A 16006-nucleotide genomic window follows, 5' to 3' on the forward strand; every position below is an offset into this window, starting at 1 on the left:
AGTCCTGATCTTTCCCCCAGAACATGTACCTAAACGGAGCCATGGCCCAAAATAAGCAAAGAGATGAATATATAAAACTGACATGTCAAAATAAATCTTTTTTACTGAGAATGAAATCTGATATGTTCTTCAAATCACAAACATGACAAAGAAAAAGAGAAACAGATGAAATGCTAGTCTTAAAAAGTAATGCGAATCCCACAAAAAAAAAAGGTACAAACTACCAGCAGCCTTTAAGTACCATATATGATATAAATGACATTAATCGACTCTTTATTCTCAACCATTTAAAAGAAAGGAAAAAAAGAAAGAAAAAAGAGGCCTATGAAAATTGAATCTATTACCTATATAAAAGCTGAAGCAATGTCTTCACAAAAGAATGCATCACGTCATCAATCATTTTCATAAATTCTATTACTTACTCATTCTTTTGTATCAGAAACCTTTTGGTTTCTTTACCTTTTCCCTCTTGCTGGAAAAAACAGTCCTGTGATATAAACTTTTCAGTTTCTCAACCTATTATCCTCTTATTAAAAAAATTCCTCTCCTTTTAAGATAATTGAACAAAAAAACACTCCAGTTTCCTCCTTTGGTGCTTGACTAAATTGTATAATAAATCAATCGCTTGCTGTGCTTCCATCACCAGAGGACTCAGCCCTACCAATCTTCTCAGCCGCTTCAGCTGCTGCAGAGGCTGCATTGTCCAAACCTAACTTCTGCAACTCATTCAAAAAACCATTAACATCACTGGGACTTATTTTGTAAGGGCTGTGGACAGGACCGGGAAAAGAACGATTGGTCACTTCTTCCTTGTACTCCAATAATGCTTTGTTGATGACATCTCCAACACCTGCATACTGCTTACAGAACTTTGGAGTAACCTGCAAAATTAGAAGTCGCGCATGACCGGAACGTGAGAATCAAATAGACAGGAGGAAGAATTTAGTTAAAGTTGCAGTTCTGTAGCCAACCTTGGCATGATGGGGGTGCTGAAGCATTCCAAGCAAATCATGGTAAACAAGAACCTGCATCCACAATGAAGTTTCATTTTAGTGAAAACAAAGTAGGAAAGTTACAACAATATTATTTCCAAAAAGAACTTAGATTTGGGAAATTATGCAATGCCCAACATGATGTGCACTATCAAAACAGGAGGCTAGGTTGCTTCTACCCCAAGCTTGGTAATTTCACAATACAGTGAACTAGAGACCATAATATCAAAAGAAACCAAACTTAGCAAATCATCAGAGTCTGAATTAAGACGAGAAGGGAACCAATTGGAGCATGTAACAATCGAATGCCCAAGTTTTGGCCACTGCAGAAAAGTTTGCAGCACAGCAGCCATCAAAAGATGCTGCTGTTTGGACCTTCTCAAGGAATCCTTGTTTAGGACTTTAAGACCATAGTTCCAAACACACGGTCATCCTTCCAATGACTCAAATTATCCAAGTGTTATACACTCTTAGGACTTGCAACAAAATAAACTCCGTTAACACAAGGCTGGAATTATAGCACATGGTATATGAGTAGCATTGTCGACATATTATTTCAATGTGATCGTGAGAGAATAATTTTTTTTATTATTAAAAAAAAATAAAGAAACAAGTCTAACATAGGAAATCAGATTTGACACTATCTTTAGAAGCATGTATAGGACCCAAACACTAGAAAAATGCCCAAGAATAGAGCAAGGACTGAGTTTGTTTTGGGTTTACTAAAAAGTGTTCAGTAGTGAGGTTAGGGAAACAAGGTTAGATGATCATACCCTTGACGTTTAGATGTTATGCTTTTCTCAAAATGATTTTCAAGTTATATACTATGTTACCGTCCTTTCGTGTAAGCCACTTGTAAAGTCTGCAAACGCTTTAATTATGCTATGCGATTTGCATGCTCATGCCATGAAAGCTATAGAAAGGATGCTGAAAGGTGTGTGGTACGAACCTGGGTCAAGGAATGTGTATGGGATGGTGTTTGGGTGAATTGGTGGAATAGATATTGAGTTGATGAGCTATGATTGCAAATATAAAAGAAAAAATAAGGTAGAGATAATTAGAGCTATCTCAAGAACTCACAAGCGTTGATGGACAGAAGTCTTCTCTATTCTTCATTATTCAAGCCAAGCCAAACCAAACCATATTTGATATCTTTCTCACATAAACAGCAATAATCAGAAAATTCAAGCTAGAAAAACACACGCATATCAATATCTATACTAAAAGACTATATTTAGACTACATCTTGGAAAAGAAACTTACTCAATTAGCCTATCATCCATCCAACAACAAAATGAATCCCATACAGAGACATATCCAGCATATATATACCAGCAAAGAGTTAATCAGTTATAGAGCTCCATAGATGGTCTCACCTGTCCGCTGCAAAAAGGTCCAGCGCCAATACCAATTGTAGGAATCCGAAGAGCTGATGTAGCCGCAGCAGCCACTGGTGGAGGTACGCATTCCAAAACAACAGAAAAACACCCTGATTCCTGCAAAGCCAGAGCAGTCTCCACAACCTGTACAGAACAATCTCTCAACATCACAACAAAATGCACAAAAGAGCGCACTCAAGCGTCCACATACAAATAAGTTACAGAGAGAGAGAGAGAGAGAGACCTTGACAGCAGAGGCAACACTCTTTCCCTGAGGCCTGAATCCCCCAAGAACGCTAATGGCCTGAGGGGTGAGTCCCACATGCCCCATCACTGCAATTCCAGCTTCAACAATAGCTTTTGCCGCGGTGATTCTCGAGGGTGACCCTCCTTCCAATTTTATCGCATCCATTCCTCCTTCCTTTAAAACCCTCACCGCCGTATCAACTGCCTGTTCATAATTGAAACTGCAACAACAATCACCAATCATTGCACAATTAAAAGGGAAACCGCCAATCAAAATCGTTAAGCGATTCCCCTCATCGTTTCTTTAACTTTTGATAACTATTTATGTCTCGACAATAATGGACAAAACATCAACGGCACTATCACTATGGTAGAACGTTCTAAAGAAAACGAAGAGAACTAAACATGTCCTTATACCCTTACGTATTCCTTACTCTCAGCAACCAAAACCGAAGGAATAACATCTTGAAAAACAAAAATCCTTAAAATGATCTGATTAAATAGATTGATTCACCATTACCTGACTGGTGCTGGATTCGTAGGTCCCAAACGGCAAGTCCCCGACGAGGAGGGGCCGTTTAGCGCCACGAGCCACGGCGCGGTAATGGACAAGCATCTCGTCGATGGAGATAGGGAGGGTGGTGTCGTGACCGTGGACGACCATGGCGGCAGAATCGCCGACGAGACACACGTCGATGCCGGCGGTGTCAAGGTGCACCGCGGACGGGTAATCGTAGGCAGTGACGACCGTTATGGGTTGGCCCTTGCGGTGCTTTTGCCTTAAGTGGGTCAGAGTGACTCTTTGGTTGGGATTCTGGGGCTTTGGACCGCCATAGACGGTGTTCTCGGGGACATTGCTCATGCAGCGGAGGAAAACGGAATGGGATCTCAGGGCGGACTTAGTTCTAGAGAGGGCGGAGAAGAAGACAGCCATGCTTGTTCTGTTAGATGGGGAAGCAGAAGGAAGATGATTTGTGTGCACGCGGGAGAAGAGGGATGGAAAATGATTTATTCACCATATTTTTCGTAACATATTTTAGATTAAATGAAAAGTAATTTTATAAAAATAATATTATCTTATAAAAATATATTTATCTTATAATATTATTATAAAATATTTTATAAAAATGTAATTAACTTTGGCCTTTTGAATGATTGAGGAGGCAGGCCTTTTGGGTGCGCCGCCTACGCAAATTCCAACTTGGGTAAAAGACAAGAAGCTTTCCATTTCATTTTGTGTGCCGATGTTATCCCACGCGCTCCTGACTGAACTCAACTCCTGGATGGATACGGTGCCATCCCCAATGTCGTTTTTCAGTTTAGATAAAAAAATATTTGTATAAATCTATTTAAAATTTATATTTAGTATTATTTGTTTAAAAAAAATATTAAATATATTTTTAAAAAATTTATCTCTCCATATATCATTATTAATAAGCATTCCTTAATTCTATGCCAAATGGCTTTCATAATCAGTGTAGACTCTTCCAACTGTACTTCCTTGTTTAACTTCTTACACATTCTCTCCCATAACTGCAGAAATCTTCACATGTATTGGACCATTTCTAAATTGAGCTTCATGTTCCTGCCCAAACATCAGATGAGGTTGTGTAGCTCCAAAGTACATGAATGGTAGTTTCTTTTTCACACTGACAAATAGGACAAAGAGGACTGTATTTGAGATCTTCCTTCTAAACAGATTTGATCTACTTGGAAGATTATTACTTCCAGCCCTCTACAGAAAATGCTTTGCTGTCCCTGGTGCATTTAAAAGCACATCTTTTTCCATCTCTCATTCATGTCACGACCTCTAGATGATTCAACTTCCAACCCTTGTCCTTTGGTTTGAGCTACATGGTATGCACTTCGAACTAAGAATCTACCGGTTTTGCTAAAACCCTAGATCATATTATCCTTCACTCCCATCTTACTAATAGGAATACTACAGATCAAATTTGCTTCTTCCTTTTCAAAGTGTGCTTTTATCAAGTTTTCATTCCATCTTCTAGTCTCTTCACTCCCCTAGAACTTGTTTCCTTCCTATTCACTTCACTATCGAAATTTTCTCTTGGTTCCTTGTTCTTTCCAAAATAGAATTATGGTTCACGGCCCATCTCCGTCGTTGGACTCAACCTTGCACTATAGCAGCCACCACCTTTCCAAGCCTTCCAATGATCGTCATTCGCGTCTCCTCTCAGTTCTTTAGTGGCTAGATTTGTGATGTAAACAGAATTACTTCGTCTCCCTATAAGCTTTGCTCAAAGCCATGAACCAAATTGATTTGCATGCTCTGCCACCATTGCTCTCTGATTGTCCCTTAGCGGACAAGCCTATGCATCGTGTAAAACTTGACCACATTTGAAACATAATTTGGGTAATTTTTTATATTTCAACGATACCCTGATTCTGGTTCCATTAACATCGATTGTTCACCCTTTCATAATTGGCTTTGTGAGATCAATCACAACTTTTACTTGGAGAAAATTCCCCCACCCCAGACCATCTTATTTCACATCCACCTCTTCCACTTTGCCGATAGATATTTGATCCCCACTCTCTCGATTCATGCACACAAGTGGAAAATTATGAAGTTGTATCCACATCGAGGCACAATCAAAACTCATCTTCCTTGGCTGTGTAAACCCATCAAATGGCTTGATGATAAAGAAGCTATTATAAAAAAAAACCATGGCCTACCTTCCTCAACTCTTTGTTTTTCTGCATGAATTATAGATGTAATGATAAAAACATTTAGCCCCAGCTCCTGGAAAGTAGTTGGTTTACTGAGCCTCCACAGTTTCGCCATTCTGGATGATATAACAACTTTACTAATAAGATGTTTTGTACCCACCTTGCCGACCAAACATCATTCTCCTTTCCTCTATACCTCCTCCATGGTCCCTCCATCTAACTCAATTGATATGTTTTCTTCCTCCGTTAACCTCAGTTGACCCCAAAGTTCTTATTTCCCTTCCATTCTTTTACCTCCTTCCCTCCTTGGAATGAATCACTAAACTCTCCAGAAAAACCTCAAAGGACACACTCACACCTCCTCTATTCTCTCGGGAGAGAAAATAGAGAGGAGACTTTTTTTTTTCCTTACGAGATCACTATCATGCGGTAGATCTGACACTTGTTTAGTGTTTGTTATGTAGGTAGATGTTAGAATAAACTCGTGTAAGATGAAAAATATCATTGCTCATGTATTAAACATAGGTTATATGGGAATAAGTAAGGGGAGGAACTCCAACAAATACCCCATCATAATTAATGCAAATTACGTATAGCCATTAGCCAAAAGTACTTGACCACAAAAGAGAGATAAAATAAAAACAGGATATAAGATCGTTCAAACGATTCCTGCCCATTCAAGCCACCATTTATTATTTTTTAGTAGTCCAACTTGTGGACTATGATAATTGGGTTGCGCTTCTCTGATCTTTTGAAGGATCGACAACAGATGAGTGAAATGAGGGTGGCGCATGTAGTATTCTTGACATTAGAAGGTAGTAGATCAAGCTAGCATTGGACAAAAAGCATAAAAAACTAAAACAAATAAATACTAGATGTGGTATGGACATGGGGAAGGAGAAAATAGATCAAGCGTTCACCATTTGTCCAAACCTCTATGCATCGACTCTCTTCTATGTAGATTTAATATCGACATCGTTTTCTCTACCTTCAGCACAATATTTGGGCTCTTTATTTCATAGTCTAGTGCTTTTTTCACGAAAGTTGCAACAAGGCAGTCTGTGAGATAATTGAGAGGAGAATTGCATCATGAAATTAAACAAAAAACAAAATATCCAAGTATCTTCAAGAATAAAACATTATGTTCAAAGTTGGCAAACGGAATTGAAAAGGTATGTAAATATTAACATTGGCATGAGTCATTTTAAAAAGAAAAATGATAGTTGCAGTCGTGAGTGCATAAGCGTTGCATAATCACTTTGAAAAAAGTGAATAAATATGAGATTTACATATAAAAAATTAATTTTTTAATAGTAGACCATATTTTTTTTTTAAAGCGACTGTATGACGCTTGCGCATTCCATAACTGTATGTAGCATTACTCACACTGCTCATTCAAAACTGAACTTGAAATTCATATGACAAGTTATAGAGACAAGACAGTTTGAAGTAGAACTAATAATCAAAAAGTTTGCTAGAGAACATGCAACAAAGATTTGCACGCATCAACTGTAATAATCAAATGCAATTTCCCAACCTCAGTGAGTTTTATTGAATTGTAAAAGGAATAAATAACTCAATCAAATGATGTAAGGCTTCATGAAGTGCTTCTTTAAGAGTTAAACTTCCATTTTCCATATTTTGAGAAAAAAACATCTCTTGTTTTTCATTCCCGTTGTTTACATAAGAATGGATACTATGGTTTGCATTTCGAACATGTATGAACACAATCTCTATAGGATAATTTCCGTCTTGAGAGTTATTTGGTGCTTTTATATGATATCTGCGATTCCATTAATTTATTCCATTAGGTTAGCTATATATTATGTATTATCAACAATTTCCTTTTCATGATTCAACCTATGCATCCGGTATTTACACACTCTACTTCTTTATTTGGGGAAGGAGAAGGTTTTGGATTGCACGGCAATGAAGCCTATGATGGAGGCAACCAAGCTGGTATAAACCATACATTTTTTTTTTGCAATTATAATTTCTTTAATATTTGAAATGAAGATGAATTGAAACAAAAATATGAGTTGAATATCAAAGAAGAAAATTTGAAATGCTTAAAATATTAAAAATAATAATTTTTATTTATTGGGTGAAGTTATGTTAATGTCAAATGGTATGTTCTATAGGAGGAATTATTGATCGATATTTCAAGTCACGTGTCGAGTTCTAATTGGTTGACATGCGTTATTTATGTCATTAGTGAATCTAATGAGAACTGGAGGGAGAAAACTAATTATATAAATCTTAAACTTAAAAGAATAAAAAAAATCTTAAAACTCAAAAGAGCTTAAGAAACGAAACGTAGAGAAAAATCATGAACTTGGAGACATACTCGAGTCATTATTCTAGATGACAACTTTCGTTAGTGTTAATGGGCCAAGCCCATTATATGGAGTATAACAAAGAAAACCCACGTTTAAATTATCCAGAGGAAACTCACCCTCACCCTCACTCTCACTCTCACCCATCGCCATGGTTGGTCACTGCTAAAACCTCCACCTCCTCCTCCTCGTTCGCTATATTGCCATTACTCAATTAAGTTGGTTTTAGGGCATTCAAGCAGCTTGGATCGGGAATGCAGAGATCTTTGATGCCGTTGGCTCGGCCGCTCGTGAAAGCGGGTGGGTTCTGCACGAAACTCGAGAAAATCTTAGCTTCCGTACTATTCGAGCGCTTGCCTGTTGTCATCCCAAAGATCGACCCTGTCGTTTACGCATTTTAGGAGTTCTCGTATGTCCTTTTGTTTTTTGTTATTTTCATCTCATGTTCTTAGTTTTTGAGCTAAAAGAATTTCATCTTTGGACGATTTGAACCGAGCTTTTACTGTAATGAGAAACTAAATTTCTTTTAATCGGTAATTAATAAACTGTAATGAGAACTTTATACCACTACATGGCCATAAGTTCGGCTTGTTTTGCTTCGTTTCTTCTGTTTCTGAGATAACAAACAGAGGTTTAGGTCAGAAAAATGGGGGATAAATGCTTGGTAGTGAGTGTATGTGATAAGTTAGACTATCAGAGCCATTTTTTTAAGCATCTCTTATTGTAAAAAAACTCATGCTACGGTAGCTCATATTGGGATTTGCTTTTGCTTCTCTTGGGTTTAGGTTTCGGTGGCGACAGCAATATCGACGCAGATATCCAGATGAACTTTTAGATAAGTCTAATTCTAGGTAAGATATCCAGACGTAGTGGTTTGTTAAGTTGTTTTCGGTTTCACATATTTTTCATGGTTTTTCATTAGTTTTTCCAATAGGGAAAGCATTAATATCTTCTTGTTTTTTTTTTTTTTTGAAAGTGGGAAAACATTAATATCTTTTGTTAAGTTGAAAGTATGAATCAAGTACATTTTTTACTTGCTTTGTTAACATTAGAAAGCATGTGAATGTGGCTCAAAATATTTAGCCTGTTACTTTGTCTTGGTAAGAACTCATCTAAGATTTTTCGGTAAGTCGTAATTATACTTGCACTCTCTGTACATCACCCCATCCCTCCACTCTTCCTTCTCACTCAAACACATATGGATGTGGATAGAATTTATTTCTTTAACAACTTTATGCGTGACAATGAATTCCATGATCAGGGGTAGAGGCGACTATCAAATGGATTATGAACCTGCTCCACGGATCACCAAAGCTGATAAAAGGAACGATCTGAAGTATGAAGCAGATTTCTATGTATTTTTTCATTCCATTTTTTCTGAGTAGAAGAAAAAGAGAATTTATTGCAGTTGAAACAATTGAACTGCTCTGAAGTTTTGTGACTTTTTATATTCACTTTAAAGATAACATGGTTTTTTTCCTCCCCGTTTTTCTTGGAAGTTCCTGGATATATGGTTGAATCTTGTCTGCTAATATTAACTAGTTTTCAGAAGTGATCGTGGTTAATATTTTGTATGATTTTAATTGGCCTTTTATTCTATCTCACTCCTTTTCGTTTAGGTTAACACTGGATAAATCTGTTTATTTGCAATTTCATTTGTTTTCATTTTATAAAGACTATTGTTTGGGGGGGGGGGGGGGAAATTAATTTATGAAATTTCCAGTTAGAGCATTGACATTGGTTTCATCAAAAGCCTAGCCAAATGTAAAATATGATGAATTTTATCAAAAGAGAGCTGCATTGGATTAGCCAAAGAGATAAATGTGAAACTTTGAGTTATAGTAAATATATAGGTTTCTTCAAATTTGAAGGGGTACTGTTCACTCATCAAATCTATTTTTTATTCACTTTTCATCTCCAATGGTCTTTTTTATTCACATTTAATCTCTAACTGTCTTGTAATAATAATGTAAGAATCAAATTAAATTATTAATTAACATATGATTAGTGTAATTATAAAATATGAAAAATAAATAAAATATTATTATTAAAAAAATAATATTATATTAGTATTTTGATGAATTCAATAGTTAATTTAATGTGGAGTTATGGATAAAGAAGTTTTAGATATATGAAAAATATATACTTTTCATCAAAATTTGAAGATGAATTTGATGAATCCAATACTAGTGCTCTTAGAAGTATTATCGGTCCAGTGAGGATGAAGTACTTGAGGGTATATAAACATATGGAATTTCCAGTTAAAAGTACTGTTGATCTAGGGAGGATGACATAGAGATGGACACCTAGATCTCTGAGATTAGACAATACATGGGCAAGAGGTCTGCCTTTTTTCCTAATGCTACATATTTCTATCGAGAAATACTTTAGCCATAAAGGGATTACACAAAAGTAAACTCACAAATTGACGTGGCTTAATATTGTATGTTAGATTGTAATATTACTTTTGTTGTAAAATAGATTAAACGGATCACATGAAGACACATCAATTTGTGAGTTTACTTTTGTGAAAACTTTGTGTTTGTAGCACTTCTCATTTTTGTCAAGATTGGAGCATGGTTTTTCTATGAGATAGTCGGTGTTCATATCTATATGTGATTGTGGAAAACTGTGTACACGTTTAAAGGAAAATTCACTTGACGCATAAGGATGGTGTTGAGAGCAACAACCAATCTCTTTCGGGTTGACTTTAAAGTTAGCTTGTCCAATTCCCCCTCCCCCTATTACTACTGAAGGAATTTCTAAAGACCATTTATATTACTAAATTATCTAGTAGTGAAATTCAATGTGGCTAATGCAAACTTCTTCAAGAAAAGTAATTGACTCTTTTTGTGCTTTAGGTTGTTACAAAGAGCACTAGACAAAAGGCTTTATCTCCTTCTCTATGTCAAAGCATTTGGAACTCCTAGTGGGAAGCCTGTCTGACATTTTCCTGAAAAAGTTCACGACTCTGAGAAAACATTGCGCAAGGTGAGTTGTGATTTTTTTGCCTGCTCCTTCTCTTATTCTTACCTTGTTAACTCTTTGAGTTTTGCAGTGTGCAGAGTCTGCATTAGCATCTGTGATTGGAGACCTTTCCCGCACATATTTTGTTGGAAATGCTCCAATGGGTCATATGGTTATCCAGCCGACAGAGCATGAATCGGACTCTTCATCTTACAAGGTACATTAAACTGATAATTAGTTTTGGTTTGCTCTGGCGTGTCCCAATGATGGCATAAATTGGCAAGTCATGTGGATTACTGAATAATAGTAATGGTGACATCTGTTTATATCTTAAGCTCTCGCCTTTTCCCTTTGTTAGCGATTCTTTTTCAAGTCCCAAGTGGTTGCAACGAACAAGTTCGACATTGGGGAGTGTGAGGATTTTGTTTGGGTGACCAAGGATGAACTATTGGAGTATTTTCCCGAGCAAGCTGAATTCCTCAACAAGATTATTATCAGCTGATGCAACAATCATATTTAGTTTTCCAATCCACACATAGGCTGTCTTTAGACAATATTGATGGTCAATATGAATTTGTTTTAGCATTAAAATTCTTTTTTGCAATACAGGCTCACATAGGATTAGGCTGCAGGATGCAGCTGAGATTTGCTAGCGCAACAAATGGGTTCGGCACTTAAAATCTTGGATCCTTTATTGATTCAAGTTGGACGCATGAACACTATTGTTCCTATGTGCTGTTTTTGTATGTACTCTACTCTTCTCTATTGCAATAAAGAGAGATCCTCACCAGTTTTGGTCTTGCTGAATAAAAGTTATGGTTTCAAATTGATTTGGAGACACCCTATACAATGTTAAGATGATAGGATTTTGATTTGCATTGCAAAACAATTTAATTTTAAACTTATCTTATAAATCAAATTCCATTGTATCAGCATGTAAAAATGCTTCTTTCACACCGACTTGTAAGATAGACTTATATTGAAACATGTGGTTTCATTATGGCCCTTGTCTATTAGCCTCTTTCTGACATTATGTAGCAATTGTTAAATTGGTCTATCAACAATTCCTATTAGGAAAATGATTTGTACGGTTTAGGGGTGTATGAATTCCGTGCAGTCATTTAAGAAAAAAATATGACCCGTATAAAAAGTTAAATTCCTCATGGTGTAAGGCAAACTTTGATGAGTGGGCTACAAGCCCATGTAGGTGACCTAATTACTAATTAGGACTGACTACAGAAAGAACAATAAAAGAACGTGGGGCCATCAAAGTGTGAAATTGTAGGACAAGTACTTCAAGTGAGGAGAGACGAGGAAGGCATACATATGTAAAAAGATTATGTACAGTACAAAGTGAGTTTAGTATCTATATAGGATATAATAATAACATTGCTGATATCCTTTGAAAATAAGATTGAATACTCAGGATAATTGAGCACATCATTATATTGGTGTCGAGATTATATATATAAGATGTTAATACTTCATAATTGGAATATTCATTTGTAAAGACTTTTAAAATCATTATCACGAAGTAGGAATGCCGACCCCCGACTTCGACTGGAGTCAGAGGTCAAAATGTCCGCCGACTCTGATCGGAGTTTAGAGCTCGAAGGTAGCTTAAAACTATTCATTGTATATGTGGGGATCCACATGGCAACAACTTTAATCAAAACTTCTCTTCCCCCTTAAGACAACAATCTCTCTTTCTACGTACTTGAAGGTTCTTTCACACCTTGTGTTTTAGCTCAGAGAAGACTTGTTGTTTTCCACATCCAAACATAGGGGGAAGTCCAAGATACTTATTATATTGTTGAAATCTTTCAACCCCCCAAAAACATATGATCTCCTTCTGAAGAGCAGTACTTAAACATTTCTACTAAAAATCATAGAGGTTTTCCCTCTATTAACTTTCTAACTTGAGGCTTTCTCATTAGTTTCCAATAGCTGCTGAATTTTTAGGTTTTCTTGCATATTAGCTCGACAGAAAAACACACTATCATCCGCAAACAATAAATGGTTAATCCTCGGTGCAACTCTGCAAATTTTGACACCTTTTATTTGTCTAGCTGCAACAATACTGTTTAACAAGTAGATCTCACCTTCACTACACTACAAGAACAAATATGAAGATAACAGGTCACCTTGCCTCAACCCCCTTGATGGAATAATTGGACCAAGCGCTCCCCATTAACCAGCACAAAGAATGAGACAAATTTAACACAAAGCATAATTAGATCCATCCATATGGCCTGAAAGCCTAATTTTAACATCATAGTCTCCAAAAATTTCCAATTAACTCTATCGTAGACTTTGCTCATATCAAGTTTAAGAGACATATACTCTACTTTTCCTTTCCTCTTTTGCTTTAGAAATGAATAAGTTTATAGGCCACCAAAATATTATTAGTTATGAGATGACCTTGTACAAAGGCACTTTGGGAGCTAGAGATCACATTAGACAGAACATCTTTTAGTCTATTAACAATAACTTTAGAAATCAATTTATAACTCACATTGCACAGACTAATAGGTTTGTAATCACCAAATGTTTCAAGCTTTTGCTTCTTTGGAATGAGGGTAAGATACGTATGGTTAAGAGGGGAAGGGAACATACCAAAATTTAAAGCATTGAGTATTGCATATGTCACATCTCTTCCCATGATATGTCAGTACTTTTGATAGAAAATTGGTGTCATACCATATGGGCTAAGGGCCTTTATGGGGTTCATTTGATGAAGAGCCATGCACACTTCTTCTTCAGTAAAAGCCTTAGTGAGTTACTCATTCATCTCACATGTGACTTTTGTAGGTAACCCATCCAAAAACTCCATGTCCCCCCTCCTTTCAGTTGTAGTAAAAAGATCTTTGAAGCAGTCCATAATCACTTTGTCTCTTCCCTCCTCAGACTGCCATACCCTGTCAATGTCCTTTACCCTAGTGATTGCATTCTTCTTTCGTCTTTGAGAGGATTTATGGTGGAAGAACTTAGTATTCTAATCCCCTTCTCTAAGCCAATGAGCTTTTGATCTCTGTCTCCACATAATATCTTCTCTTTCCAACCAAATTTGCATCTCTGCCCGAGCTTCTCTATGTGCTTTTAATCCTGATATAACTAGGGTCATTATTTTGAAGTTGCTGAATATTATTCCTGGCTTGCTGGATCTTTGTTTGTACTTGCCCAAAAGATATTCTATTCCAATTATGTAACTTCTCATTGCATATTACTTTTTTCCTCATCACTTCCTGCATATCTAGATTACCAAACACCCTCCCATGCTTTAGATATAACTTTCTCACACTTTACAGATTCTATCCACAAGGCCTCGAACCTAAAAGGTTTAGGTCCCCTTCCCATACCGTTGCTCTCATTAACATGTAAAATAATAAGGATATGATCAGTATGATGTAGTCTCATGAATCACTATGAGAGTGTGGAATTGATTCTTCCAATCCAGATTCGCTAAAAATCTATCTAATCTCTCACTGATAGTCTGATGACTTCCCCTCCTATTGCACCAGGTAAATTTAATCCCTGTATAACCTATATCTTGTAGTTCACAATCATCAAGAACTACTCTAAATTCTCTCATCTGGTTTTCAGGTCTAGCCCTTCCCCCCAATTTCTCCTAGTGACAAAAATTTCATTAAAATCTCCACACACTAACCAAGCCTGAGTACCACTCCCTCTTAGTGATCTGAGTAAGCTCCACGTCTCATGTCTTTTCTGAGCCTCTGGATGCCCATAGATCCTTGTGAGAAACCATTCCTTATTACTATCCCCACTAGCTATCACATTTGCATGAATATGATATCTAGAAAAATTTAGAATAGATAGCACAACATTTTTCTTCCACAAGTGCAATTCCCCCACTCTTGCTTGCACAGTCAATTGCCATGCAACACTCAAAACCCAATCGAAACTTCAACCTTTCCATCCTTCTAGCTAACAATTTTGTTTCTAATAGAAAAAGTACATCAAGACCTTCCTTCTTAACTAAATCAAGAAGGGCACGAATTTTCTATGGGTTCTCAAGACCACGGAAATTCCAATTCATTAGTTTCATTGTGATCGGCGAGGCTGGAACCCAGCCATCACCGATAGCACTTGATTTGATTCCAACTCACAGATTCCCACTTTAGGCAAGTGGGATATTGTGGATGGAGCTTCCCCCTCACCACTTCTGGTTTTCTTGTGAACAACATCATCAATCGGATCATCCTCATCAATATGCGACATTTTCTTTCCAGTTACTATTGGAAACAAACAAGAGGGCTTACCTGAGGCTCTAGCTCATTTCTTCCATCTCCCATGAGCATTTGTGTTGTCCTTCTGGGCAGTTGATCATTGGAGACCAACTTGTTCATCTCCCAAGAGTTTTTTCATTTTTCTTTTAGGTCATCAGGCCCTGTAACAGGCCTTGTCTCAGCTTCACAAGTTGGCCCACTAGGAGTTGGCCCATGCACCTCAGGCCCCAAACTCTCCAATGCTTCATCAGTAACAAAATCATCGTGCTCCTTATTAATCAGGATTTATTTTGTAGCCGTTACCCCACCCCCCCCACCCAGTCTCTCCCCTATTTCCTCTTGGGTATCCTTTCCTTGATTACGTCTATCTTTTGTGTGTCTCATTATTTCTAATATTTCTCCAATTACTGCTCCTTCCTTAGATTGTTTGCCCAGTCCACTAATTGCCCCACCTCCCGCGGTTTCACCAATCTTAGCAAAAGTTTTCAAATTCGACGTCTACCTCTACTTTATGCACGTAACCATGTCCCAAATTGTTCTGGCATCATCAATGGTCTCCTTTGCTGTTTACAACCATTAACATCATGAACCATACAACCACATTTGAAGCAAATCTTGAGCAGATTTTCATATTTAATAGGCACCCATATTCTTGAACCGTTGATAATAATTGTTTTCCCCTAGCAAGTGGTTTTTTAAGATCTAAGAGAACTTTCACCCTTAGAAAACTTCCCCAGCCCATGCCTTCCTACCCACATCCACCTTTTCGACTCTACCAATGGAATTGCCTATTTTTTCACCACAACTTCGGTTCATTCCCGTGAAAGGCAAATTGCGCAATTGAACCCACATCAATTCTTGGTCAAAACTCGTCTTGCATGGTTGAGTTAGTCCATCAAACGGTTTAAGAACGAGAAAACTGTTATAAGAAAACCAAGGCCGCCCCTCTTCAACTCTTTGTTTATCTGCATGTGTGGTGAAGATGATAATAAACACATTCTATCCAACTCCTTTGAAAATAGCTGGTTTGCTCAATCTCCACACTTTCGCTATAGTGGACTCAAGAATCGTCTTCCCAATCTGTCTTTCAATACAAATTTTCCCAATCAACTGGAGATCACCTTTCCTCTGAACATCTTTTATCTCTT

The 16006-nt window shown here is 37.1% G+C and overlaps 1 protein-coding gene and 1 pseudogene across 1 annotated transcript; one reads left to right on the forward strand and one right to left on the reverse strand.

Annotated features, from left to right (window-relative positions):
• Window positions 1-319: 319 nt before the first annotated feature.
• On the reverse strand, window positions 320-3624 carry LOC108998105 (3-methyl-2-oxobutanoate hydroxymethyltransferase 1, mitochondrial). The gene is made up of 5 exons (XM_035683898.1): window positions 3138-3624; window positions 2616-2822; window positions 2369-2515; window positions 972-1025; window positions 320-881 (listed from the first exon to the last, which is right to left on the reverse strand). The coding sequence occupies exons 1-5, from the start codon at window positions 3549-3551 to the stop codon at window positions 618-620; spliced, it is 1086 nt and encodes a 361-aa protein (XP_035539791.1). The 5' UTR covers window positions 3552-3624; the 3' UTR covers window positions 320-617.
• A 4262-nt stretch (window positions 3625-7886) lies between these two features.
• Window positions 7887-11151, forward strand: LOC108998107 (annotated as a pseudogene).
• The last annotated feature ends 4855 nt before the right edge of the window (window positions 11152-16006 follow it).

Source organism: Juglans regia, chromosome 12, assembly GCF_001411555.2.
Source record: "Juglans regia cultivar Chandler chromosome 12, Walnut 2.0, whole genome shotgun sequence".
NCBI lineage: Eukaryota > Viridiplantae > Streptophyta > Magnoliopsida > Fagales > Juglandaceae > Juglans > Juglans regia.